General features: G+C 32.0%; 1 protein-coding gene across 2 annotated transcripts; it reads right to left on the bottom strand.

Annotated features, from left to right (window-relative positions):
• Positions 1 to 2,349: 2,349 nt before the first annotated feature.
• On the bottom strand, positions 2,350 to 25,479 carry LOC137401788 (MFS-type transporter SLC18B1-like). 2 transcript variants are annotated; one of them, XM_068088274.1, is made up of 12 exons: positions 25,349 to 25,479; positions 17,653 to 17,976; positions 16,930 to 17,003; positions 15,161 to 15,308; positions 12,716 to 12,784; positions 11,789 to 11,876; positions 11,330 to 11,472; positions 9,943 to 10,038; positions 8,782 to 8,885; positions 7,798 to 7,893; positions 5,465 to 5,636; positions 2,350 to 2,645 (listed from the first exon to the last, which is right to left on the bottom strand). In XM_068088274.1, exons 2-12 carry the CDS (start codon positions 17,935 to 17,937, stop codon positions 2,415 to 2,417), a joined length of 1,506 nt encoding a protein of 501 aa, XP_067944375.1. In that variant the 5' UTR covers positions 17,938 to 17,976; positions 25,349 to 25,479; the 3' UTR covers positions 2,350 to 2,414. The 2 variants fall into 2 exon arrangements, with proteins under 2 accessions (XP_067944375.1, XP_067944376.1); XM_068088275.1 differs by having other exon boundaries at positions 11,330 to 11,418.
• Positions 25,480 to 26,378: the final 899 nt, after the last annotated feature.

The following is a 26,378-nucleotide window of genomic DNA, read 5'->3' as shown; positions in this document are numbered from 1 at the left end:
CATAAGTTTATGTGTGCATATGTAAGTAAAAGTGTGCGTATGTACATGCGTTCATATGTACATACACACATACAAACATACACATGTATATACATGATACATACATATATACATACATATGTGCATACCCACATGCATAGATACAAATGTACACCGATACACAGGCACATGCATATGTACATAAACACATAAATACATACATACATAAATATGTATGTGCGTGCGTATGTACGTATGTACGCACATACATACACACATACATACACAAATACACACATACATACACATGTACACACATACATACACACATATACACATACATACACATGTACACACATACATACACACAAACACACATTCATACACATGAATGCGTGTACATAGATACATATATTCATACTTACATACCTGTGTACATACATGCACCCGTATGTACATGCATGCATACACACATGTGTACATATGTTTGCATGTACATGTGCATATCAATGTACATATATACATTGACATATATGTGTGTAATTATGTACATACATTTGCTCATATTTATGCTCATATGTAAACATGTGTACCTTTATATGCAAATATATGTACACATATGTAAGTGTATATGTACTGACATATCATTAGCAATATATGCACATATGTACATTCATAAATATATGCATACGCACATACATACTTGCCTACATTTGTTCATGCATATACATGTACATAGTACATATACGTGTACATGCATATATACATACATAAGTGCATACATACATTTTCACATACTAACAAAGGTACATGTAAATGTATATGTACATGTACATAAATTTGTACATACATATATTGGTACATACATACATGTATATGCATACATGTACATATGAACATAAGTATGAGCATCTATACATTAGCTGTAGTTAGAGCTACTATTTCATTCCTTGAATGATGTTCATTCGTTGAATGAACATCCTCCTTTATTGAATAGGATTTCTTACACTTTGGGCTAACAAACATACACAAGTACATCTAAGTACACATGTACAACTACACATAAGCGTACACCTAACACATATATGCATTAAGAGAGCCATATACGTACCATGCGTGCAGAACAAACTTTGGCCTTTTTCATGCATTAAGTCCGAATTGTTCTTGTGAGTCTAAAGCTTGGAGTAAAAGCTGCTTCTGTTCTAGTGCTTTAGTTGCTTTACTTTTAGTGTTTTAGTGGCTTTAGTTGAAAGTTGGCAAGAGATTCTGTTATTAATTGCTCAGGAAATCTCCTTAACAAAATACTGCACCAAACCTGATATACGTATAGGAAAGAGTATCGAATATGATGAATCCAATCATGGCATTGGCAGCCTAAATTTTGATATAGTAAAGGCTTAGTTGTAAGCAGTTTGGTATTGGATAACCCTTACTACGATAAAAAGTATGCTCGGGTGTCAGTCCAAAGCCAAGCTAAAATCTTAAAACCGAAGAACAGCCTACACAGAAGTCAAAGAAAAATATCTGAGCTCCCAGGCAAATGCTTAACCGCTACATCGTAGAACCATCTTGCAGTATCAAAGAATAACTTTGCACATAGTGATTACACACAACGATCTCTCATACAGAGTACGAGACTGCCATTGTACTATTAGGTAAAAAACACACTAAAACCTTTCAGCTGTAGCTAAACAACAATATGAAGAAGTTATCATTTAAATTGCAATGACCAAAAACTTTGAAGACACCTCTAACCTGACAGTGAAATTTTTGAAAGTTACATGTACAGTATTTAGTTGAAAGTAACATCAACAAAACAGGTGCTATTAAAAATAAACTGCAAAACTATAATTCTTTAGTAGAGTAGTTTCTTTCTAATACAAATGGTTTGGAATGGTATTCATCACTAATTTCATTCAGGTGATACTATTGGGCGATACTCTTGATATTGAACAAGTTTTAAATACTTATTCAATATTTTCAATGCAATCAGATGATAACTATAAGTCTATTTTCAGTATATTCAGTCACAAAGCATATTGCCAAGGGAATCCCTGCAACCGCAAAAATTTATATACGTGCAGCGAAATACATGACTTTTATAAACTTTTATAATCATTATACAGATTTGGTATTCAAATCAGTAAAAATAAAAACTTTTTTTCAAAAATGTTGCCCTATTTTTAAACTTTTACATCTTTAAAAAGTGGTAAATTTGTTAGTTGTTCTCCGATATTGCCCAGTGAACCAGTAAACTGCAAAAAAAATTCCGTGTCTAGTTGATGAACTGTTTATCAAAAACGCTATTTAAATTTTTCTTATGAAAAAATTTGAAGGCTGATAAGGATGTTTCTTGTGTAATGCTTGATCATCAGAACTGTGTTTTATTATCAGAACGGATAAACAAGACTTATAAAAATGTCAATAAAATGTGCTTAGTACAGATTATCTTCATCTACATATGGTGGCTGCTGTGCTTCAGTGCTGACTATTGATTTATTTAGACAAGACTTCATTCTCTCCGAACAGGCTTCCACTACTCTTTTAGTTACCACGTCTTCATTATTAGTTTTTACTATTTCGGCATCTACCTTATTTTCCATCAAAAGCGCTGAGAGCTGATTGGTCGATTTCAGGTATAGTAAATGACTTCCGTGAAAGATTATCTACAAACAATGAGCACACATTAGTAGTTAAATTAAAAACTAAAGAAAGTTGTTTCTAAAGGTATAAGAAGTTTTCAAAGTTTTAACAAGTTAGCTAGCCCTAAAATGTTATGAAGCTCATTTAAGCTGAAATATGAACTCTGTTCTCAGTCCATCACTTTGCCAGATGCTACTTTGCATTCTTGCAGATACCTACAAAAACTGTAACTTCACTATGCCTTTTGCAATTGATAGATAACCATCAGTTACTGTGGCGTAATTACTTAACAATCCTGCCTCTAAAGCAGGAAGCTACCAAATCTGTTGGCATACTATTTAAAAATTTTGTCGTAAAACAAGCCAGCAAGATTGTAATATCCGACAACATTACAGTCTTTGTCATTGTAGACTTGTTTTTCAGCAGCATTATGTTCTTAAATATGCTATTTACTTTAGCAATTGTAAGATCAACAAATATTTTGCCAGGCTGCAGTATGCCTCAATTTTAGTTTCTCACTAACACCGCATTGCAATAGAAAGGTGCAGCTCTGAGGATCTCAATACTTGAGTCTCACATGACATAACCCATGAAATATAATGTAATTTAATAAAGTAAAGTCAACAACACATTACACATAAAATCATTTTCTCACACCTGTTAACCCAAGCCAGTGGTATTTTCTTATCAACCTCCGGATTTTCAACAAAGACATAGGATTTTCCACGCTTGTGCCAAAACATTAGCCATTTGCCATAGCGTGCTTTGCAGCAACTGTTGTTTACAACAACTCTTGCTTTTGTATTACAAACTGTGTATTACCACTCTTTCTGACCTGCTTCATCTTAAATCATCCAATTTTCACCACAAGTACATGCACATATGATGGAGAGTGTAAAACTCGGAAACCTACTAACACTGGAAACCGTGGAAAAGTTTGGTGTGCCAGTTAGGTACCTAATTATTAGTGTGTGATTTCATTGTTTTACATGTAGATATTGAGAAGAATTGTCGGTTGCTATAAAATATAGCTATTAGCGGAGCTAGCCACTTGTCTGTAATCATAAAGGCTACCTCAGCTTACACGCTCCAGACTTCTTTCAATCTCTATTGTACATTTTAAATATTTCCATGCAGCCATATTTTCCACTAAAGGACAGCACATTTAAGAAAAGTAGGTAATGGAGTACAATGCACTGCACCTAATCATCAAGTTGCAAGTTGCCATATGTTTTCTCTAATTAATGAAATATCTATTTCAACATGCTGTGGTTGCTTGGTATCTTATTACTAACAGTATGTAGGCGTTGATTGTTGCTATTTAGGTTTTGGCATTGACTGGTGTGTAATCGTGTTTTGAGGTCTTATGTAGCCTAACGATGTCTAAGGCAATGGTGAGACAAATCGAGGCAAGTGATGCTTTTGCCATGGTATTAAAGCTATCAGATTAACAGTTTTATTGGCTTCTCAGTACTATGACATATAAGCTATACAGCAACTCACGGATGAGCTCTTTCTACAGTGTCGTATGAAAGTATGTACCTGCACGTTATTTGGCATTTAGGTTTTGGGATTGACGAGTTTTGTAAAACTTGCTGAGTGTGTTTTTTGCATTGCTTAATGGTCCTTTAAAGAATTTGGCCTTTAAGCAATCTGCATGGGCAGCACGGTACATTTTTCTTTCGGATAAATTTTCCAAATTTCAAAACCATATGTCATGCAATTTGCATTCATCTAGAACTAGAAAATATATATTAACAAATCAATGTTCCTTTTCTTCTTTGCATACAAGTTGACACCATTTATGTCAAAAGAAGTTTATGTTGTTGTGCTTTTAAAATAACATCCACTTTGTTTTTTTAGCACACTGCCTTAATGGTTTAAATGAGATGCAAAAAAACAGGTGTAATAAGGTGTCACATTGGAACATACCATGTTTCATTTTAGCACTCACAGCCACTGCCATTAGCCTCTAGATCAGTTTTTGAGTGGGTCATTGATGCTTGAGGAGTGTCACAAGGGCAAAGTGCATATCGGAACATCTTAGAAACCTAAATTACCAGCTATGGAAAACTCAAATATAGGCCTTTTGTGGTCTTTTTTCAGAGCATTCAATTATAGTAACTGATTTTTAATCAACGCAATATAGGCTAATTTCCTCTTGTTGTTGGGCCAAGCAGTGCTGGTTGCCATCCCATAGCAGCTGTCCAACTAACGAGACCATGACTACTCTTTGAAACAACTCAACAGCAAAGACTACCTTTCCTCCCAAACAAAGCAGAATGTCATCTCTGGTACTCAAAATTTGTGGGTTAACAACCTTTCATGTTTTATGTCCAGTTTAATGTGTTCTCTAGACTGTTTGAAATCGACACTGCATAAATGCTTCACCAAACAATGATATTTAAGAATCATCTATGTTTATGTGAATAATCAAAAACTATTTTTTTTATAGAAACATCTGTGAGATTTTCTTTCAGTTGCAGTATTTTATTAACTAGCACTTTAGTCATATCTTGCATAGAACTGTGAGATGCACATATAGTTTTGCTGATTGTTCTAGAAGTAGGATGTTTGTCAAAAAAGCCTTTAGTGTGAGGTTATCATTGCTACTAGTAATTGTTTGGTCTCCCCTCTATCATGCTGGAGATACAAAGTTTTGCTGGAAAAAAATTGGCCAGACAATATGAAACCTCAGCTTCGGAAGCTGATACATCTATATGGTCTAACCTTACATTGAGTATTTCACATTTCACCACTCTTTCTCTGTAACTGTCAAAACATTTCAGTACAAAAAAATTAAGATGAAAATTTTGCAAAGTGTAATCATAATCATACTAACCATTAATGTAGCTAAGAGAGCAATAACACTCTGAACACAGGGAAAACCTGCGTAGTCTGAGATGACTCCAGACAGAACTGGACCAATAGTGCTTCCTAAACAGAGACCACTGTTCATCAGTCCTGTCAGCAATCCATATGTATGTAGACTGTCTTCAGGGTAACCTTTTAATCTGAAAAATAACAAAGTTCAAAGCAATATATAAAGGAAAAACAAAACTTTCTTAACACAAATTTGGCTAAAACATTACACATGATTTTATTTTTTTGTCCAATAATTTGAGATAAATCAGAAATACTAACAAAGTACTACTTTAAACTAGAAAAATTTAATACTAATAACTATGCATTAATCAGCATTGAAACTACTGTAGTTGATATTGTGCAAATATTTAAAAAACTTTGCAAAAGATGATATAACCCACCAACCAAAGATCATCTTGTGTGAAAAGAGCAATTTGGCCCAAAACCGATTTTGTCAAAAGATAAATTTGATTGGCTATAGTCAATCACGGGATGATTCTAGACCATTTTCAACTTGAGTAGCCCACAAAATACATTACTTTTATAGCCAATTAACTATTTTCATTCAGAGTTAATGTCAAATTTTTCACTTTTTCGTGCACGATTTTTGCCACAGCCTCAAATTCGAGGAATAGCTTTGTTGATTGCACAACAGCTACTGATGAGTTCTATCACCAAAATCACTGATTCCGTTGATAAAGCATGTTGTTGTGAAAGCCTAGCACTCTGCTTTTGATATTAATAGGTATGATTCTATTATTACCAACTCTCAAGGATCCTATCAATAGAATCGTAGTTCATAGTGGTTTATTATAGCAATGTCATAATAATTGAAAGATATGCTTCAATTATTATGCTGCTGTAAAAATAATTGAAACAGTTGATGTTAGAAAGATAGATCCTTCCTTATAGTTATTCATAATTGAACACAAACATGACAGTGTAAGAAATTGTCTAGCTAGCTAAAAGATTTCCTCAAAAAATTTGTTGGAAACAGGCAGCATAATGCAAAGCATCGCACACTAAAAATGTATCAGCTAAAGTTATCTGACCCTGAAAATAAAAACGGGAAAATGGCCATTATCGGTGCAAACTCATTCTGGCGTGAACAGAAAAAATTGGGCCAAAAACTTCCATAAAATCTTTTAGATATTGGCAACAAAACCCTGTTTGCAAATTGACTTGGCTTAACACAGTTCAAGACTAACTGGTTTAGGTTGATCTCTTATTAGCAAATTCATCAACTCATTTCTATAATTTTTTCCTAGTTTCTCCTTTAGTTGATTTGCCTTTATTACATAGAGAAAAGCCTTTCATCACTACTAGTGATTTTAGTTAAAAACTCGGCCCAGATGAGTTCAAACATAAATACATTACTACTTTGTGTACTAGCTAAAGATATTGAAAACTCGAAAATTCCGTTAATTTATTAGTTTTAGGCTATCGGTCAATCTACTTCAACCACCAATAAACATCTCTAACCATTTAAAACAGTTAAGCTGCAGCTCACACACTGACATGCTGACTTACTCAATGACTAAATGATTCTTTGACCAACTGAATGACTACTGGACCGACTGATTGACCAATTGACCGATCGACCGATCGACCGATCGACCGATCGACCGATCGACCGATCGACCGATCGACTGATCGACCGATCAACCGATTGACTGATCGACTGAATTATATTTAGTCATATTATGTTTTTTGTACTATGTATGTAGTATTTATGCCTGATTTATTTTGAAAGCAATTTTTAAAAATAAACTTCATTTTCTAAGAAGTACCAAAATTATTTTACTGTAACCACATTTTTGGAGTAGGTATAAACTTAAGCATCCAACGGTAAGTTTCTAGTTTTATGCTCTGCTATAACTTTATGCAAGCTAGACGTTATGTTGCAGAACAAGTAATGTTGAGACACAAGCATTTGTTTATATTAAATAAAATATCTCTGTTCAAAAAGATTATGAACCTTCACCTTTATCACATGTAAAAATGTTAAATGATTGCAAAAAATGTTTAAATAAATTTTCATATTAACAATCTGTGCCTAGTTCGTTGAAATGTTCTTAATAATTAAATTTTTCCAAAAAAAACTGTACTCCACCTTTAAGAAAAAACTACGAAATACTAAAAAATTGGGCTTTCCCATAGAGGCAGAGTTTAAACAATATCATATATATATATATATATATATATGATATTGTTTAAACTAAGTAGTAAGGCATCTAAACAGCAAATCAGGACCAAAACTGCAAAAGTGTGTAATGTTTTTTATAGGGTTTACAGCCTTGAGGTTATTACCTGGCTATCTGTAGAGCCATGGAGAATGGAAGAATATAGAAAAAGCCAGCAATGAATGAAATGATGCCATAAACGGTTGCAGAGAGCAGGAAGAACCTAAAACATAAAACAGTCTTACCAGGTTTAAAAAAATACAAGGCTTCAACTACTGAACAGTTACTCATATCCCCAGAGAATACTAGTTGTAACAAAACTGACTAAATTTCTTAACTCGCTTCCCAAGAATCAGACAATTGTAGTACAGAGCAAATGAGTATACATGTATATTTTGCATAAAATGTGACAGATCATATCAATTTTAATACAATTGAGGCAGTTATATAATGCACAGTTGGTTCCCAAAGTGAACATTGCCAATGTGGCTTAGACTTTTGTGAAGCCAATTAATTCCCAACATTTATAAAAATGTAATGTAATTCCTAACCTCAACAAATAATATATATATTATATATATATATGTATATATATACTAAATATTATATATGTACTAAATATATATATATATAGATATATATATATATATTAAATATTATATGTGTACTAAATATATATATATATACATATATATATATATATATATATATATATTGAATATATGAATATGAATTATGAATATAATTATATATATATTGAATATATGAATATGAATTATTGCCAATAAAGTATTATATATATATATATATATACATATATATATATATATATATATATATATATATATATATATGTATGTGCGCGCGCGTGCGTGCGTGTGTCAATATTTATAAACATGTTTCAGGCATATATATATTTTTGTGGCTAGCGCCGTCAGTCTATTTATTCTTGCATTTCATTGGAGAGTAAAAAAACTAGAAATTTCCTTTACAGTTGCGGACTAGAAAACTAAAAGTTATAGATTTAGACTTGCTTATCCATGAAGGAATTTTCCTACCAACTAATTTTCAGCTACACGTTTATTAAGACATGTAATTATATGATACTAACCTTTTTCCTCCGAATAGGTAACTTATAGGAGGAGAAGGTCCTAGAAGTAGAATGAAAGGAATGGAAATAGCCCACACTACTAACAGGATATAAGGCGCTTTTTTCTACAACAAATTATTTACATTATGTTATAAAAAAGCAAATACTGACAAAATTGCAGACATTCTATTTTCAGTCAGAAAACTACAAGTGTACCAGTCATAAGCACGACGCTCGATGCATTGGCCTAATAGTATCTACAAAATATATACTATATACTTTTAGAAACAATTGTGCATACACTATTTACATGTAATTATGCCCTTCAAATCAGAGTTCACGGCTTAAGAATTTTCCAAAAGGAGTTTGAAAATTCAAATATGTAAATACATTCATTCTTCAACAAACATATTCACTCTTCTCTTAAAGATCATGACTATTGTTTGTAAAATTGTATAGTATGACCCATAATGTGATCAAATGCCCAACAATTATAGTAATTCACATATTAATTGTCACAAATCACTATATAATTGTCTTTTGTACATTTTGAAATTGAAAAGAATGTACCCATGTAAAATGCCTAAAATAAATGACTATGGAGGCTAAAATGCTAGTATTAGCACAATACAAATGATTGCATGATAACCCATCAAGTAAAGTCACCGTTGTATCATTCTATTAGTGCATAATCACACTTCTGCATAGATCCCTTATCATATGATGATGTAATTGATAAAGCTGTCTTGTATTGCACTGTCAAATTTTACTTAGGTATTTGATTTGATCAATTTGTGATTCATTTTCATCAACAAAATTAGTTGAGCAAAAAAAGTTGAAAGACTGCTGAAGCCCATAATACGCAACAGCATAGCTAGTCGTGGCGTTGGGCTTGTCGTCATCGGTTTTATTCACATGTTAAAAGATACAACCTGAGTTCTCTCTTGAAGTTGAGTTCTCTCTGGTATTGTTACTATGGTATAGGTATTTTGCTATAGCGCTCTACTATCATACAACCTATCCGTCGCATGAGTGCAGGATTAAGTAATATTAGAACTGCATGTCTACATTACTACTTAAGTAGATTATGATCTAAGCGAGATAGAGACAAGTTTAATAAATTACTTTCTAGAGGCACACGTAATAAAAGTCATCAGTAACTACTTTACAGGAAATACTTACTTTGTTAACAAACTTGGCAATGCAAAGAGTTCCCACAGCAGAACATATAGACCAGATCGTAAACAGCAAGCCCATGGTTGATGAGGTTGAACCAAACTGAAACATGTGAAGACATTTTTGCACTCTGTAATAATAACATAAATATTATGCTTATTTAATTTGTTGAGAAGATAACTCATTTTTTAAACGCCATCAATTTCTATAGTATTTAACATTTCTAGCGCATTTAAGTATATGAAAGTAAAATCTTTAGTCCTAAACTGCATAAACAATTTTCAGATGTGGAAAAGCTAAATTCATTTGAGCTGAAGGCCTTTCTGAAGCTCTAAATTTTTAGAATTCAAAAATAAAAAGAACCAAAAATCATAATCAATTTTACCAAAACTGAAATTTTAATTGTAACTGAAACAAACTAGTCACTGCTGAACACCAAGCCTTATAGAATGTGGAAATTTTTTAGAAATACAACAAACAAATTGTTTGAATCTAAAACTTTGGTGCTGAGAAAATTTTTTTTTAGCTTTGATTATTCATTTTTGCTGCTATTTAATGTCTAAGAACTTTATTCAGTGTTTAATTAAAAATTGGTTTTCTGTCAGCAACTGTTTCAGATTTTCCGATCTGCTGAAGGTGCCGCTGGTATGTCGGTGAGATCTCAAAAACTAATAAATCAATTTGTTCAGAACTTGAAAATTGCACTGACAGTCCAGATGCAGAAAGCAATTAATAATTAGTATTTACTAGTTCTCTGTGAACTAAATATAAAAAAAAAGCAAAGTAAAATACCATCTTACGTATTAAGATGTAGGCAACCGATTCGTAGGCAACCGGTTTGCGAAACTATTCTGGAGCTAGCCTTCGAAGTGTAACCATCACCAAAATTACGTTGGCTACAGTTAACCACAGCTTTGTGTAATTTTTTTTCAAGGTGCTCAGTAAAAATAACCTGAATACAAGTGATGGTTCACAAAAACATGTAGGATGTGTTGCTCATAAGACATAAGTCTCATAACAGCTCAAAGTCAGTAAAACTTACTGCTGACCGTAAAATGGTATTACCTTTTTCTAACACACTATAAGTTGTTCAAACTCAAAGAACAACTTTCTTCATGTTTTTGACATTAGTATATCAAATATTTATCACCTAATAGGCAATGAGTTAGTTCCCAAAAATCTCATGATGTTGTCTAGAAAGAAATAAATCTTTATCAATCTGAATTTTCAACCACTTCAAGAGCTGTAAACTCCAAACATTGTTTTTGGCTCCAATAATCGATGCAAATTTATTCACACAAAGTGCTTTTAATTGTGATTTACGGACAAATGTTTAAGGTGTACGCTGAAGCTCTTATCAAAATACTCAAAGTGAGCAAAGCTTTCTACTTACAGCAGAATGATAGTAGCTGGTCATCTCTGTACTTCGGCTTGTCACTGAAAGCTTTATAAAGATCCAAGTGCCAAACATGAGAAACAATCCTGGAATCGAGAGAAAGGAGAAAAAGCCACCACTTATCTTTGAACTACCTTCTTCTGTAATAAAAATGAAATAAATAATAACACAAATAAAAATGATTAAGCCTTCTTTGCATATAAATGTTTTGATTTACATCTTACAACAGGTAGAACTTTCAACAAAAAACTTTGAGTTACCCAATAAATTATAAACTTCCTATGGTCTGTGTATAATAGTTTTGCAAACAGGAATAATTCTTTATAATGTAAATATATAGGTATACGTACATGCATTAGCTTGTTCATACAATATTAGTATTTTGCGTGTGCAGCTAAGTCAAACTTAAAACCATAAGTTCAATTATAACTAACATCTGAATCATTGTAAACTTACCAATTTTAGGAACAAGACAACAAAATATTGGCACAACAATAACCAGGCAGACTCCAAGAACTCCAAACATCATGCCATATCCTACAAACTGAAGTTTTATTTGATTACATGTTAGGTAGGCAGTGAGAGTGCTAAAACTATAAATAACTTCAAATATTGATCGATTGTGAAACGTGGAAAATTTTTTATACTTTTTCAATGTTTGCGTACTCAAATGTTTGCAGTTATACATAAAGTATTTGTTCTTTTGTTACACGGAAATGATGGTAAACTTTTAAATAATTTGCAGCAAGCTAGAAAAAAATGCCTCCAGAATTTAGACAACTTATGTGTTGAAATCAGGTTACATCATTCTACATTAAAAAGTAAACTTTGTAGACATTAACCAAGATTGGATTCATTATAAACCCGTTAGAATATGACCCACACACTTTTCTGTCATGGATCATCATTTCACAATGATTTTTTTGAGTAACTTTGCATCAATCGTTTGTGTTGAAAAGAAATAGTACGCATTTTTCTGTTAGTGCTTTAACTACGTAGAGAAGCGCTTCTTAAATCTTGAATATTGGTTTGTTGTTATAATTCTATAAAGTATTCTGCTAAGATAATACAATATTGCAGGAACATCTTTGAAAGCTTAGAAAGTTACAACCTAGGAAATCTGTATGCCGAATAATGTATTTTAACTTTTGTGCAAATGGTGACTATGTGAAAGGTAAGCCTTACGCTTGATGGGCTTTCAAGTTTAATGATTTATTGAACATTTTCTTTATATAAATAAGCTTAGCTGCTACATACTCTAAACACTGAAACATCATATTGTTTTCATTGCGAGTTGTAAATTTTTATTTGCTCCAAGTTTAAATTCATTGGACTATACTTTTCACTCATAGGTTTTACAAGGTAATAAATGTGCAAACCCACTTGAAAGAGAAATGCTCCTATTGCTGGTCCGATGGAGAATCCAACCATGTTGGCTGTTTCCACAAATGCCTGCAAGTGGCATTTAGAACAAATATAACCTTGCAGCAGTACACACATATACATATATATTCATATACCAATAAATATTTATATATCCATATAAATATATATTGATATATACATGTAAACATATATCATGTATATATAAGTAGATGTATATATACATATATCTATTTATTTATACATGTAACATATAAATATATACATGTACATATTTATATTTATATATATTCATGTACATATACATGTACATATATACTATGTACATACTCGGTAACACAAGTCTTCATTAAATGTTTTTATTTATTGACTATATAACAACAATTAGTCTTCTAACTATTAGGCATCTTATCACGAGGAAAGGGTTTTGTGCAGTTTAAGCAAATTGAGAGCAAAAATAGAACAACTGTAAAAGTTTTTAAACTTGGTTACACAGCTGTGACTTTCCAACTTCATATCATTGGATCAATGTTTTTTGCATGTAAAATAAAATAGGAACCAACAAAAAACAACTATAAAAGTGTTTAAATGTAAATATGATACAATTAGCAAGTAATAGTTAAATTAAATTTGTTTTGCTATGATTACAACAAAATATAATTTGGTTAAGTACAAAAGTAATATGAACTGAAAAAAAAATATAGAAATTCTGAATATGTGGAATTAATAATAACAATTCGTGCATAGAAGTGTGTATATAAAAAAATTACTGTTCCAGCGAAAGCTTTAATTAGCTTTGAATATGATGATACTGGTAACTCTCAATACTGATACAAATATAAAAATGAGATATGAGACTGCCTCTGTTGGACCAAAAGAAGAGAGAGTGTAGCGGCTACTACTAGTCAATATAATACAACTGTCCGCGTGAAAAGTATTGGCTTTTACTAAACTAGCAATTGAACCTTACAAAAAACTGGAAATATAATTTCACGAAAACGGAAAAAAGTATACCGTTTCATAGAGTTAATAGATTTTCAGTTAATACGTCATTTACAGGGTGAAATCAAGGAAAGGGTGTACTGGTATACAGTATATGGTAAGTGCAATGAATTGTGAGGGCCTTCGTATACTCGTGGTGAGACGATTACATTACAAACCTGCAGTAGTGATCTTCATGAGTTCAAGTCCTGCATAATTCGGGATTTAACTTTTGAGATTTCAATAGCTGTAGCCGGACACCCATACACGCACAGATGCACATATACGCACATGCATACACAAGTTCACAGATGCACCAACTTTGAGATTTATGTATATATATATATATATATATATATATATATGTATATATATATATATATATATATGTATATATATATTTACATATGTATATTTATATATATATATTTATATATATGTATATATATATTAATATATATATATGTATATATATACAAATATCAATGTTGTATACATATAGATAAGGTATCAAAGCTCGCTCAGAGTTCGTTCAGAAATAGAATGTCTAGTGTGCGTAATTTATTAGGATGTGAGATAGAAGAAGAAAAATGTAAATGGAAAATGAGAGTAAGGTTTCGAAAGTTTTTTTAAATCTAGCAGTCACATGAAAATTTGCAAACAACATATTTTTGAAACAAGTTTTTATATGTGCTATTACAGTGCTCATACTAATGTTACTTTTTTGTACCTCATCCTGGCCGCCAGGCACAACTATAGCAGTTTGTTTTGTTTATTTGTATAAATCCATCGATCTCTATTTACCCTGAGAACTTGTGATAAATGTAGTTTTAAATATTTTTAAAAACATTTATATGCAATCAATTTATAAATGCTAACCCATGTAAAGATTTTGAAAGTTTCATAAAACAATTTGCAATGAATAAAGTTTTCAGTAGTAAAACTATTACAAAAGTGTGAAGCTAGAAAAATTGATACGAAAAATTCTTAATAAGGTTTTAACTAGTGTAATTTCAAGGAAAAAAAGATAGAAATATTAATGTTTATGGTAAACTCTTAATATATCTAATTAGTATTTTCTTACAATTCAGTCCGTTTTTTAATGGTTTTTTGTATTTTATAAGAAAACAGTAATCAAAGAATATATAAAAACCTATGATGTAAACAAATTAGGTAGTTAATAAGTGTCAAAAATATGTACAATTTTATAATGAAATAAGCTCATCAGAAGGTAGTGATTATGTAATTTTAGGGAAATAAGTTGCGCCAAAGATACCAGCTATCTAAAAACAAAAAAATTCAAGTGGAATAATGCTGCCTGTTATAACTGGTCAGCAAAGAAATTCCATTGACAAGTCTTTGGTAAATGCAAGCTGTTCCACAATGAAGTGATATAATCTTTGTGATAACTTTATATTATAGCAGAAGAGACTAACATGCTGTTTCATAAAATATTGTACTTACCACGATAGTTGGTGATTCATAACCTGAGGCCTTCATTAATAGACTAGTTCCTGAGACATTCAACATGGCTGATCCTATACCGGCAACACATCTAATTACTAGGCAGCTGACGAAAAACAGATCCTCATTTTTTATTAAAATTGTGAACCTGTAAAAAGAAATTTAACAAGCCAAATTTGCTAACTGCATTAGTTAGCAAAATATTTTTCTGGTAATAGCTTCTGACTATTACCTAGTCATAGCAACATATCAAACTGATTAAAAACATGAAATAATTTCGATGAAAATTATTCTATTTCTAGAGAAAAAAATAAAGATATTTGCGATGGTTTGGGTCAAGCGTAGTTTTAGTATTTGAGAGTTAACTAGCTGTCACTATTTTTGGTTGGCATTAGTGCAAAGCAGAAATTAAATTTTCTGAGTCATTTTTCATTCCAGGCAAGATGGTAGTTATTAAAATAAGAATTCAAAAGGTAAGTTAATTTTTTGTATATTAGTAACCTTATTCACTTTTTAAATATCTTTCTGAAAACATTTAATGTGACTAAAACCATAATGCTAAACACACTAATAAACTTGAAATTATCAACAAATACTACAAGTTTACACTAGGAAATAACTGCAGTAGAAGAGTATGTAGATCATGTTATTGGAAAGAAAGTTGAATGAACCACTAGTTGAACGGAGTTAATAAGCCTGCCAGTCAGTTTGTAAGCCTACTGCAAAAACATGTAAAAAACTTAGGGAATATGACTCCTGCAGTGCAGAATTGATACAACAAACATAGAGGATCTAGGATTTTTCATTCGAATGAACGATATCCTGATCCATAATTGTAAGGAAGAGACTAAAACCAAATGATCTGAGTAGTTTTTGACACCTAAAAAAATGATTAGTGACTGTAAATATGGATGAGTGAAAAGACCGCTGCTCAGAGATCACCCCATCTGGTTGGCTTAGAAACAACAGAATGGCTGACCCAGATACAATAAAAAACACAAACATGTTTTTCTTGTCAATGTCATGAAATCTGCAAGAGCCTTTTAATTTTTGCAGTGCCTATACCAATCCTTTCGACTAATATTTCACATAGACATATTTTCACCTTTAATGACTAGAAACTTTTTAAACAACTGTTGCTAATAAACAAAATATATCAAATCATTTTATAATCCTGATTATAATGATAAATTTGAGACAGTAAAACAGGTCATTTTAATAGGTACAAGTACTGACTCCATTTGATACAAAAAATGATGCCCAAGTATACCTAATTTTTTGTTGATTTAGCTTGAAAAAATAAATTTTACTAAAAAATGAAATATGATTAGTAATAGCAACAACTACTATATAATTGTCTGCAAATCGCATGGATATTTCTTTAAGGTGCTTCAGCTTTTACATGTAAAACAGGAAATTTACCTAGTCCAAACCGTACAGGTTATTGGCCAGTGATATTAACAATAATATTTAGCTGTATTCATGTTTAAGAAACTTTACTTGTTAATCTTCGATCAACTCCTGACTTTGATTAGATTACACACTTCCGACATGTCAAATGATCACTTTTTTCTTTTATTGATACATACAAATTTGAAGTTGTCAGCGCATGACAGCTAAAAACGGGCACTAAGCTATGGCCTCAAAATTTGCAATAAAAGTTTTTTTATAAGCCATTGAGGATTTTGATCGCTACTTAATGAGTAATTAATTGTTGTTACCCAAAGGCAATGATTGAGATTTGTGTAGTACAAAGTCATAAAACTCACCCAAAGGATATGCAAGCGCCACCAGCTATTACAGCACCAACAGCACATTGCTTCTTTGGTTGGCATATATTGAACTGCAACATTAAATGTTACCCGGTTAAAAGCTTAAGCTAGTTAACAAAAAATTGCTACAATACTGCTACTTGCATAAACTTTCAAAACAGAGTCAGGCTGCTAAATAAAGTTGACACAAAAAAGAGTGAACAAAATATTTTATAATACAAAAGAAGTGCCTGCATGATTAAAATGCTAAAAATGTTAGATACTTGTTTGAGTTGTCAAGTATTTATAATCTTTTATGTTTTTACATTATTATCATGATTAAGATCAACAAGATTAATAAGCTACATTCACTCCTTGCTGTCACATGTTAATTTGTACTTTAAAATATCACTATTTCCATAAAATTTCTAAAACTTTACAACCCATTTTAGCATGGTTCTTAGCATTTATTCTTTAATTTAAATTTATCAATACATTTGTTAACTCTAACACAACATTCAATGTCAGATTACTTGCTTTAATTTGCCAATGCCATGTTAAACCATTCTGCTTTATTGAAAAACCAGGTGACAAAGCAAATTGAATTTTAAAGACAACATTCTTTGCAAATGTGATTAGGACTGAATAGTTGTCATTTCCAGTACAACTGCAAGCAGCTTTTCTATGTATTTAAATGACTAATAATGATTCTAAAATTTTTCTTTTTGCTCAAAAACTTACCATTGATCCAGCTATTGGAGCAGTCACAAATCTAGCAAAGTCGAAAGAAGCAAAGACAACTCCAATTTCTGAAATCATTAATCCTTTTTCTGTTGCTATATTAGGAAAGAATGGAAAAAGAAGGGTGTCTATACAGAATGGAAAAAGGATCAAAGTTAGAATGATTGCCAGCATTGAATGATGTTTAACTTTGGTTAGCGAGACATCTTCAGAGGAGCCTGTTTTACTGGCGTTGGCCAGCAGTCTTGCCGTCTCTTCTTCATTATCTAAAGTGTCTGTATCCATGTTGAACTTCTAAGTTGAAATATGTTATTTCTTTTTTTTCTATAAATAAAAAGTTTCACATAACCAAATTTAGATTGATTGATTGATTGATTGTCATTCAATGACCTTCTTTGCTATGACTTTTTGTAATTGGATTTTCAATTTGATAAATCATGATTGATAATATGTAATAACTAACCAATTGCTAAATATTTACAGTTTACCACAGAAAGAAATACCAGTATTTAAAAAAACTAATTTGAAAGCATAGTTCATTTGTCACAGACGACGATGCGCTATTTACTGTAGCAATATTTTATTGATATTAGCAAATTTTACTACTAGTTGCTACTGGAGTGCCACAAAATATTGTAAAGAAATTAAAAAAGACACATTTAGTATGCACTGCAATAAGTCTCAATCAAAAAACTTGCTCAAGATCATTATGTGTATAATAGCATATATGATAAACTATAACTGCATACACACATAACCAAGGTGCAAGGGTGCTTTTACATTTTCTCTTTCGTCTTTTTATAGCCTTAGCTCTACTTTTTTTCGAACTGTTTGGTCGTTTTCTCAAAATTTCAATCATTCAGCCCAAATTGAATCAATCTCAGTTACACAATACCATGCTGAGAGTACGACTTTTTAATTAGAACTCAGTTGAACGCCAGCTGAGTTCAGGCCTGTAGTTTTTGTCCCCAAGACTCAAGGCGGCAGTCTTCCTATTGCTCTCGTCCTTTTTCGTTTTCATTAAGAAAATTATGGGTGGTTTCATGGGCGTTTTTTAGCCCAGTTTCTGAGAATGTTGTCAGATGGGCTTGGCTTTCTTCTTGAGCAAGATAGAACGCTTTACTTTGCAGGTCTTACTCACATTATTCTATTGCGCTGACTGCATTGTAAGGAGTGTGCTGGTTGGCCAATTTTTCCTGCCATCCCAGCTTTTTGATTTTCAATCTGGCTGCTGGAAACAGGGTCTCAACATACGCAAGTATTCTTTCTTTCAATATGGCTTTCTTGAAGGGTCCTCGCTAAAGAGGCCTGTTAGATTTTTACTCCTGCGTATGTCTAGTGAGGAAGACTTGATTAAAGGATTAAGGTTTTCCCAGTGAGGTTGAGGCACCTTATTACTACCTGACTGTTCAGCTCTGAACATGTCAGGCTGGTTGCAAAAAATGGGCTTCTCGGCTAGCTCTTTATTTATCCCGAAGGACAGTAGTTTTAAATAATAAGCCAACTGCCATTTCTGCCTCAGCCAGAATCACATTATCTTATAATACACGCATTTTGATTTACAACAGGCAGGTAGGCATTCCCCCAAATCAAGGCTGCTCAAACTCCAAAACAATTTGGTGAGTAGCAAGGAATGACAGAAGTGCCGTCTTCACAAATCTGAATAACCACAAAGTCTTCTTTTATATTTGAGTCTCATAGCAAGATAAAAAACTAAATCCCTTCTCATAAAGAAAACCTGGTCCCATCTGCGTACAGCATATGACTGCCACTTTTCTCCATTTGCTTATACACAGTTTCTAACTACCAACCAAACAAATTTTTGTTCAGCAAGTTCTTTGTGTAATTGGTATAAAACAGAAACACACAGGCTGGCTTTAAAGTTTTTTCAAAAGAAAGTAGCTTGTGGAATGAGGTTGTTTAAGTGCATGCACCATAGCTGGGTCTTCCTCGCTGTTCTCAGGAAGGCCAAGAAACCTTTCATATTGCAAAAGAACTAAATAGTTAGGCTGGAGCACTCTCAGCTTTATTTTCATACCTGTTGTTTATATCCTACAGAAATACATTGTTTGGTTTTATGCAAGCAAGTTCTAAAATTAAAATGAAAGTTTGACTCTTTATTTCCAAGTAAAAAGGCACGGTTTGCACTTTTTCTTTGCAATATTGAAAAAACGTCTCAACATTCTAAAAGTTATATTTTTACTAAAACATATGCTTAGAATTTCAACTACTAATTATTAAAGAAGAGAACAATAATCCCATGAAAAAAAATTTGTACATTTCATGCAGTTTGAGGGATCCAAAAGTTTCGGTTAGCCTGAAATAACTTTATTACATACTCAACACTAACCTTGAGTATTGGCTGGTTAAAGTTTTATTTGCTCTTGAGCAAGATAGTTGTAGAAGTTAATTTTGGTTTTTGGTAATGCTCAGAGTATTCGAGCTCCTTCCAGCGCTAACTGGTGTATCGGCAGTAAGTAAAAATCACTCCAAAATAAACCAAAGGGAAGTTAACACAATGGCTAGCTTCATTTTTCATATTATTTCGGGGGGTCTGGTTATCATACTTATAATTTGAGTTCATTGTCACACTGGTTATTTCTTTAATTCACTAAAACTATAGAGCGCAATTTTACAATTATACATAATTAATCTATCACATACTGTTTGTCAATTTGAAACTTCTCCGAAAAGGTGTTATGTATTAGAGTCTGTCATTCCATTTATGCTATTTTTGCTTTTACATTCGAATTATGGAAGAGGCTTTGTAAAATCCTCACATAAGTGGTGTACATGTATATTACCATTATTTGCGTTGCTCAGGCCACAGAGGACATACATGTATTTGATTAAGAATAGACCACACTACTTCTACACATTGTTGTTTAAGCTAATTAATATTATTTGTGCCAGTTTTCATTAATGTCTTTGAATGAACACAGACTAGTCAGAAGTTTGAAGTTTATAGTCATACCTTTCACCGCTCATAAATTAATTTACGCCAGAAGTACTAAAACAATGGTCTTATAAATTCAGGTATACCTTAACTTGAAAATAATTTTAAATAGAAACTTAATTTTTTGATTCATTCAAATTGGAAGAAAGCATTGCAGAGTGTTAATTAGCTTAATGATACCTTTCATATCATAACATTTAGGAACTGTTCATTTTGCCCTATGTACATACATAGAAATGAGAAGCTACAAAATCATTAGAAGTGAAATTTTGAGGTGGAAATAGAATCACAAGATGTGTGTTTAAATCAGCTAGGACCTATGCGTACATCATGCATTTACAGTACTAAAAAGGCAACATACATGAAAAACTAAATCAACCATAAAACTGCATAGCAGTTTTAAACAGACTGCCTAGTAAGATTTATCATGAGCTTATGTTGCCACAAAAATGTTAAATTATCAAGTTTAGTAAGGATAGCAACAGGAATACGGTGTAAGAGACTTATTCTTACTCAATGCAGTAAGTCTAAGTGGGTTGCTGCATGGTAAGTGACCGGTAACCTTATGACAAAGAAACATAAATTGCTTCTTTTTGTAAGTGCTAGAAAACTTGTAACCACCATGCCTGCATTTTTATTTTCCAGTATGGAGTCAGGCCTAACTAAAACACTTTTCCGGGACTATTCTAAACAGTGAATCTATTTTTGGCTAAAGTTATTCTAAAGACCGTTTTTCATCATACATTTTATAATGGATAGATACTTTCGTGAATTTTTTTTATGATATAAGCTGTAATTCTAATATTTAACTAAATTTCTTGCTCAAAAACAGTATAACTATTTAATCATTACATTTCTTTGCACACTTTTAAGATTACTTGTTCAATTTTGGAACTAATCATGGTATTTTTTTAAATATAAAAAAATTGAAAGCAGTATTTCACCTGAAAAGGCAAAATGAGAAAACAATATGCATATGCAAACAGTCTAAATATGTGCTGAAACTCAAATTTGTAACAGTTTTTAATTTTGACACTTTGTTTTGAGTTTAGTTATTTTCAGTAAAAAGTTATCTCAATTTATTTAAATTGGGCATTGTATAATACTATATAATGCAATAACATGTGAGAACTGACTCTATTAGAGTGCACTGAAGCATGAAATAGGCTGTAAAAATTTTGGAACTTTCCTATTTAACCATATTTTACTTGAACAAACAATCTTTTTAAATCTTTGCATTTTCTTACTCTGCCCAAAAGCTAAACATTTATATTACACCAACTATAGGTTCCGAAATGTTTCATGTTTTGCATGTTTAGTTTTTACATGCTATTCACCATTTTCTAACACAAATCAGCTTACATGACACAAACAAATTGCTTGAATTCTCTTAGTAATATTGTGAAAACACCATTGCTAGCTAGTTAATCGGTTTTTACCTAGTACATGTTCTTTTTGCAACAAAAAGTATTTTAAACACAATTTGTCAAACCAATTGTTTGATTTTATTTCCTAACTTATGCCCTTTTTTATTTCATGATTTCTATATGACATGACTTGGAAAACAGTTATTTTTAATCAGGTTATTGATAAAAAGGTGACATACATATGTACTTGTGTACATATGAACATACGTACATGCACACATACGTACATGCACACATACGTACATACATACATACGTACATACATACATACGTACATACATAGTTACATGCATACGTACATACATAGGTATAATACATACGTACATACGTACGTACATACGTACGTACATACGTACGTACATACGTACGTACATACGTACGTACATACGTACATACATGCGTACATACGTACGTACATACGTACGTACGTATGTACATACGTACATACATACGTACATACGTACATACATACGTACATACATACGTACATACGTACATACGTACATACATACGTACATACGTACATACATACGTACATACATACGTACATACGTACATGCGTACATACATACGTACATACGTACGTACATACGTACGTACATACGTACGTACATACGTACATACGTACGTACATACGTACGTACATACGTACGTACGTACATACGTACGTACGTACATACGTACGTACGTACATACGTACGTACGTACATACGTACATACGTACATACGTACATACGTACATACATACATACATACGTATGTATGTATATATGCACATATGTATCCTAAATATGTACACATGTCCACACTTACATGTGTATGTACATAGCCAAAATATTAGTTAAAAATTAATAATCGCTAAAATCTGAAATTACTTTTCAAATATGCATAATTGAGTGCACAAAGCAATAAAAATAAAATTACTATTTTATTGTTCTATTAAATTTATTAATTGTGTAATTATTAATTAATTTTATAAATTGGCAGTTCTCATACTAAATGTGATGTAATACTTTACAACTTGTTAAAACTAGTTAAATCATTTAAAATTAATAATTTTGACAAATAATTAACAGTAAAACACAGTAAACACTTTTAATTTTAAACTGTTTATCTTGCTTACAAGACACTTTAATAAATTCTTAATATTAAGTTGTCTGCAGATTTTATCTCGTTATAATAGCTGAGGCTTGATTGCAGTTTTTTATTTTAAGAGAAATTCGGTATCTACAAAAGTTTTAAAAAATTAATTTAGTGTAATAGCTATTATTTTTGATAGCACATGAAATTGATTAATTTAAAAAAAATAAATTTGCAGAACATTGAAAATACACTAAATCATGCAGTAACTATTTGGTTGATCGACAAGTTATTGACAGCCTTTAAAAATTAGCTAGCATGATTTGGGTTGCGCAAAAGAATCTTTCCATGTAAGCTTCGCTTCATTATAGATAATCCAAAGATATATGCATATGCTTTTTTAAAAGCAATATAAAAGTGTTTAAACAAAATTAATTTGCTTTACTGTCATTTCCTATTTTAAAAATCAATGTTTATTTTTATGGACAAGTATGGTTTACCTAGATGCATTTTTGACATCATTTTCTACCATTAATCATTAAAATCTATGACTGTCTATAGAAATACATGCATTGACAGTTCTAAAAAAAATTTGTATTGCAAAAAAGACCTTAGCCCATCAACACTACCAAAAAATTTAAGAGCAACACTTTGGCTGTCCAACATTCGCTTGCCTTGCAATATTATCTCACTGGAATTGTTGTTTGGCTGGCAGCTGATTAAGTATTAAAAACAGGACAACTGTTTCTACACTTAACTTGTCTAGGTTTTGCAACAATATATGCTGCAAGTATGAAACTGAGCATCTTACTTAAGTGATTAATTTAGCCCATGATTACCAAAAACCCAAGCATAATTATTTGAAATCAAAAAAAGGTTAGACTGTATCTACTCGTTCGTATGTTCTCTGCTAGCCAGAGGCATGAATCATGCGTTGCTGTATTAACTGCTCAACTTTGAACATTAATAAGCTCTTGTATCCAGTTTAGCCTACTAAAAACCACTAACTTGCTAAGACTTGCATTCCTTAAGTACTAAATAATTGCTAATCATGATAACCTCTAAAGATCTGATAGAGCATTTGTAATTGCCAATGTTGTCATGACAACAACCAGCTTTAATTCAGTGTGGCACTCTTTTAAGGATGAACTTACATCAAACTTGAGTAAATTTTATCAGAGTGTATTCGCTTTTTCCTCATTTGCAATTGTTGCTACTGTTTAGGGTAATCTGACTACCATTATGTTTCAAAATTGAAATCTTCAAAATTTGATCGGGTTTAAATTGCTCAGAAAAATCGAGGTGCTATTTTGGTGTCGATAGCGTCAAACAGACCAAATAGAATTGCTGCAAACTATTTAAATAGTCCAGCTACTAAAATACTGCAACAACATATGAAAGGATACCGAAATGTTTTTTTTCTGAACGCCTTATCAACAATCATCTTTAACATTAACCGATGACAACTAATTTTGTGACTGAATTGACTTCAAGTTCTTGAAATTTATTTGCTAGTCTTTCGAGTTTAGCTTAGCTTTCCAATGACTCCGTGATATAAATTCTCATACATAGATGTAACCATGTTAACTAAAATGTCTTCTAGACTCAGCTGATTCACAAACGATCTTTGCAATTGAACTGACTCCCTGTTACTCATTTTTCATTCAAACCTATTTTAGTTAATATGCGCAGATTAAATCACAGCTACAACTTATGTACGTTTTGCAAACTCAACCCATCTAACTTTCACTGGTTCTTTTTTATTAATTCCAACTTTATCTTTGAATGCATCGCGCAAAAAACTATCTACATGTAAACTCATTTACGTTGAATTATCTTTACACCTACCACAGACTAACGCGTCTATAAGATTCAAACCCCTCATTATCATTTCAGCCACCCTTCTGACCCTTTTCCGTTTTCCATCTAACTTGCACTACATAACGTATTTGCCTATTTTTGATCTTTTCGAGTTGCTTTTTTATACCGGGACTTTATGCAGTCTTTTAATTTGCCAACAATTGTTTGACAGATGTGGAGATTAGCAAAAAAATATTAAAACACAAAAATGGAAAATGGAATATGACACCATCTCAGGAAAATAAGTTCCTACTCTTAAGAGTGACTGTTAAACTGTCATTTTGCAATGAAATGTTACTTACCAGAATCGCAGCAACGAGATAGAATAAATAATAAATATCTAAAAGGGTTGTGCTAACTGTTATTTTCTTACCTGTAGCAATAGATAGACAGCATCAGAAATAGTAGTTACGGCAATCTCGTGCAAACGACGTGCTCACATGGTTGTGTGACATACAGTAGACGAGGATTAAGCCGCTAATCATGAAGTTACTCTAGTAGCAGACACGGTTGAATGATTGGTCTTTTTATTTGTGTGCATGATTAATACAAGTCATTGGCATGGGTGGAGGTTTATAGGCATATGCATTGATAGGTGATATAATATTATGAGTAGATAACCACTACTTGTTTGTAACACTGAAAAAAGAAGATAACTACTAGATATGATAAATATAAAAAATGACGCTATATACATTATACCAACCTCTCTGTAGAATTTCAAAATAGGGGATTGCTAAAAAGGTTGAAGAAAGGATAGTAGTGTATAAATTATTTTGGCAAGGTCTTCTAAATATGCAAAAAATATCTAGCCCAAATTAATCCTGCTTATTGTGATGAGTCTAAAATCTTTGTGATAGAGCATTTTTGGCACTTTGGGTGGTGAATTTTCAGCACTGGTATATGTATTAACTTGAGTCTTTGTTACTTAATTTCTCACACAATCTCTATTTTGATTTGTTTCTTCAGACTGAGTCAAGTTTTGATGTGGAGAATGGGCTGGTTGGTTTTGTCACCTGGTTACACTCATTGTCTTGTTGTTCCTCTTGATGGCATTGAGTTGATTGAGGGTGCGGTTGATAGTGGTATATAGTGGTATATTCCAAAAACGTGCTTTACTCTTACATACATGTATAGCATTGACCACTTCCTCAGTTAACTGGTGTTTGTTTTCTGTTTGGTGTTTTTTTAATTTTTGGTTCCAGATTATATATCTATTGCTACATTGTGATTTTTACACAGACTGGTCTACAAGCATGGCTATTAATGGTTTGAGTTTAGACCACAGAGCAGTTCTGAGCTAACTACCTAATAATGATGTGAGCTGTTGTGCACTCTTTACGCAAAGGTCTATCTACTCTCTACTTACCTAGCCCAACTCTTACCTTCCATGATGACTTGAA

This window comes from Watersipora subatra, chromosome 8, assembly GCF_963576615.1.
Source record: "Watersipora subatra chromosome 8, tzWatSuba1.1, whole genome shotgun sequence".
Lineage (NCBI taxonomy): Eukaryota > Metazoa > Bryozoa > Gymnolaemata > Cheilostomatida > Watersiporidae > Watersipora > Watersipora subatra.
Note: the sequence above shows the minus strand (reverse complement) of the source record. Positions and strands in the feature narration are given on the sequence as shown.

Excerpts from the sequence above, each read along its gene's own strand:
- LOC137401788 (XM_068088274.1), bottom strand. The coding sequence starts at position 17,937 with ATGGATACAGACACTTTAGATAATGAAGAAGAGACGGCAAGACTGCTG. Across the intron at positions 7,894-8,781 it reads TACCTATTCGGAGGAAAAAG|GTTCTTCCTGCTCTCTGCAA; the intron begins GTTAGTATCATA and ends TTTATGTTTTAG. Across the intron at positions 2,646-5,464 it reads CTCTCTTAGCTACATTAATG|ATAATCTTTCACGGAAGTCA; the intron begins GTTAGTATGATT and ends CATTGTTTGTAG.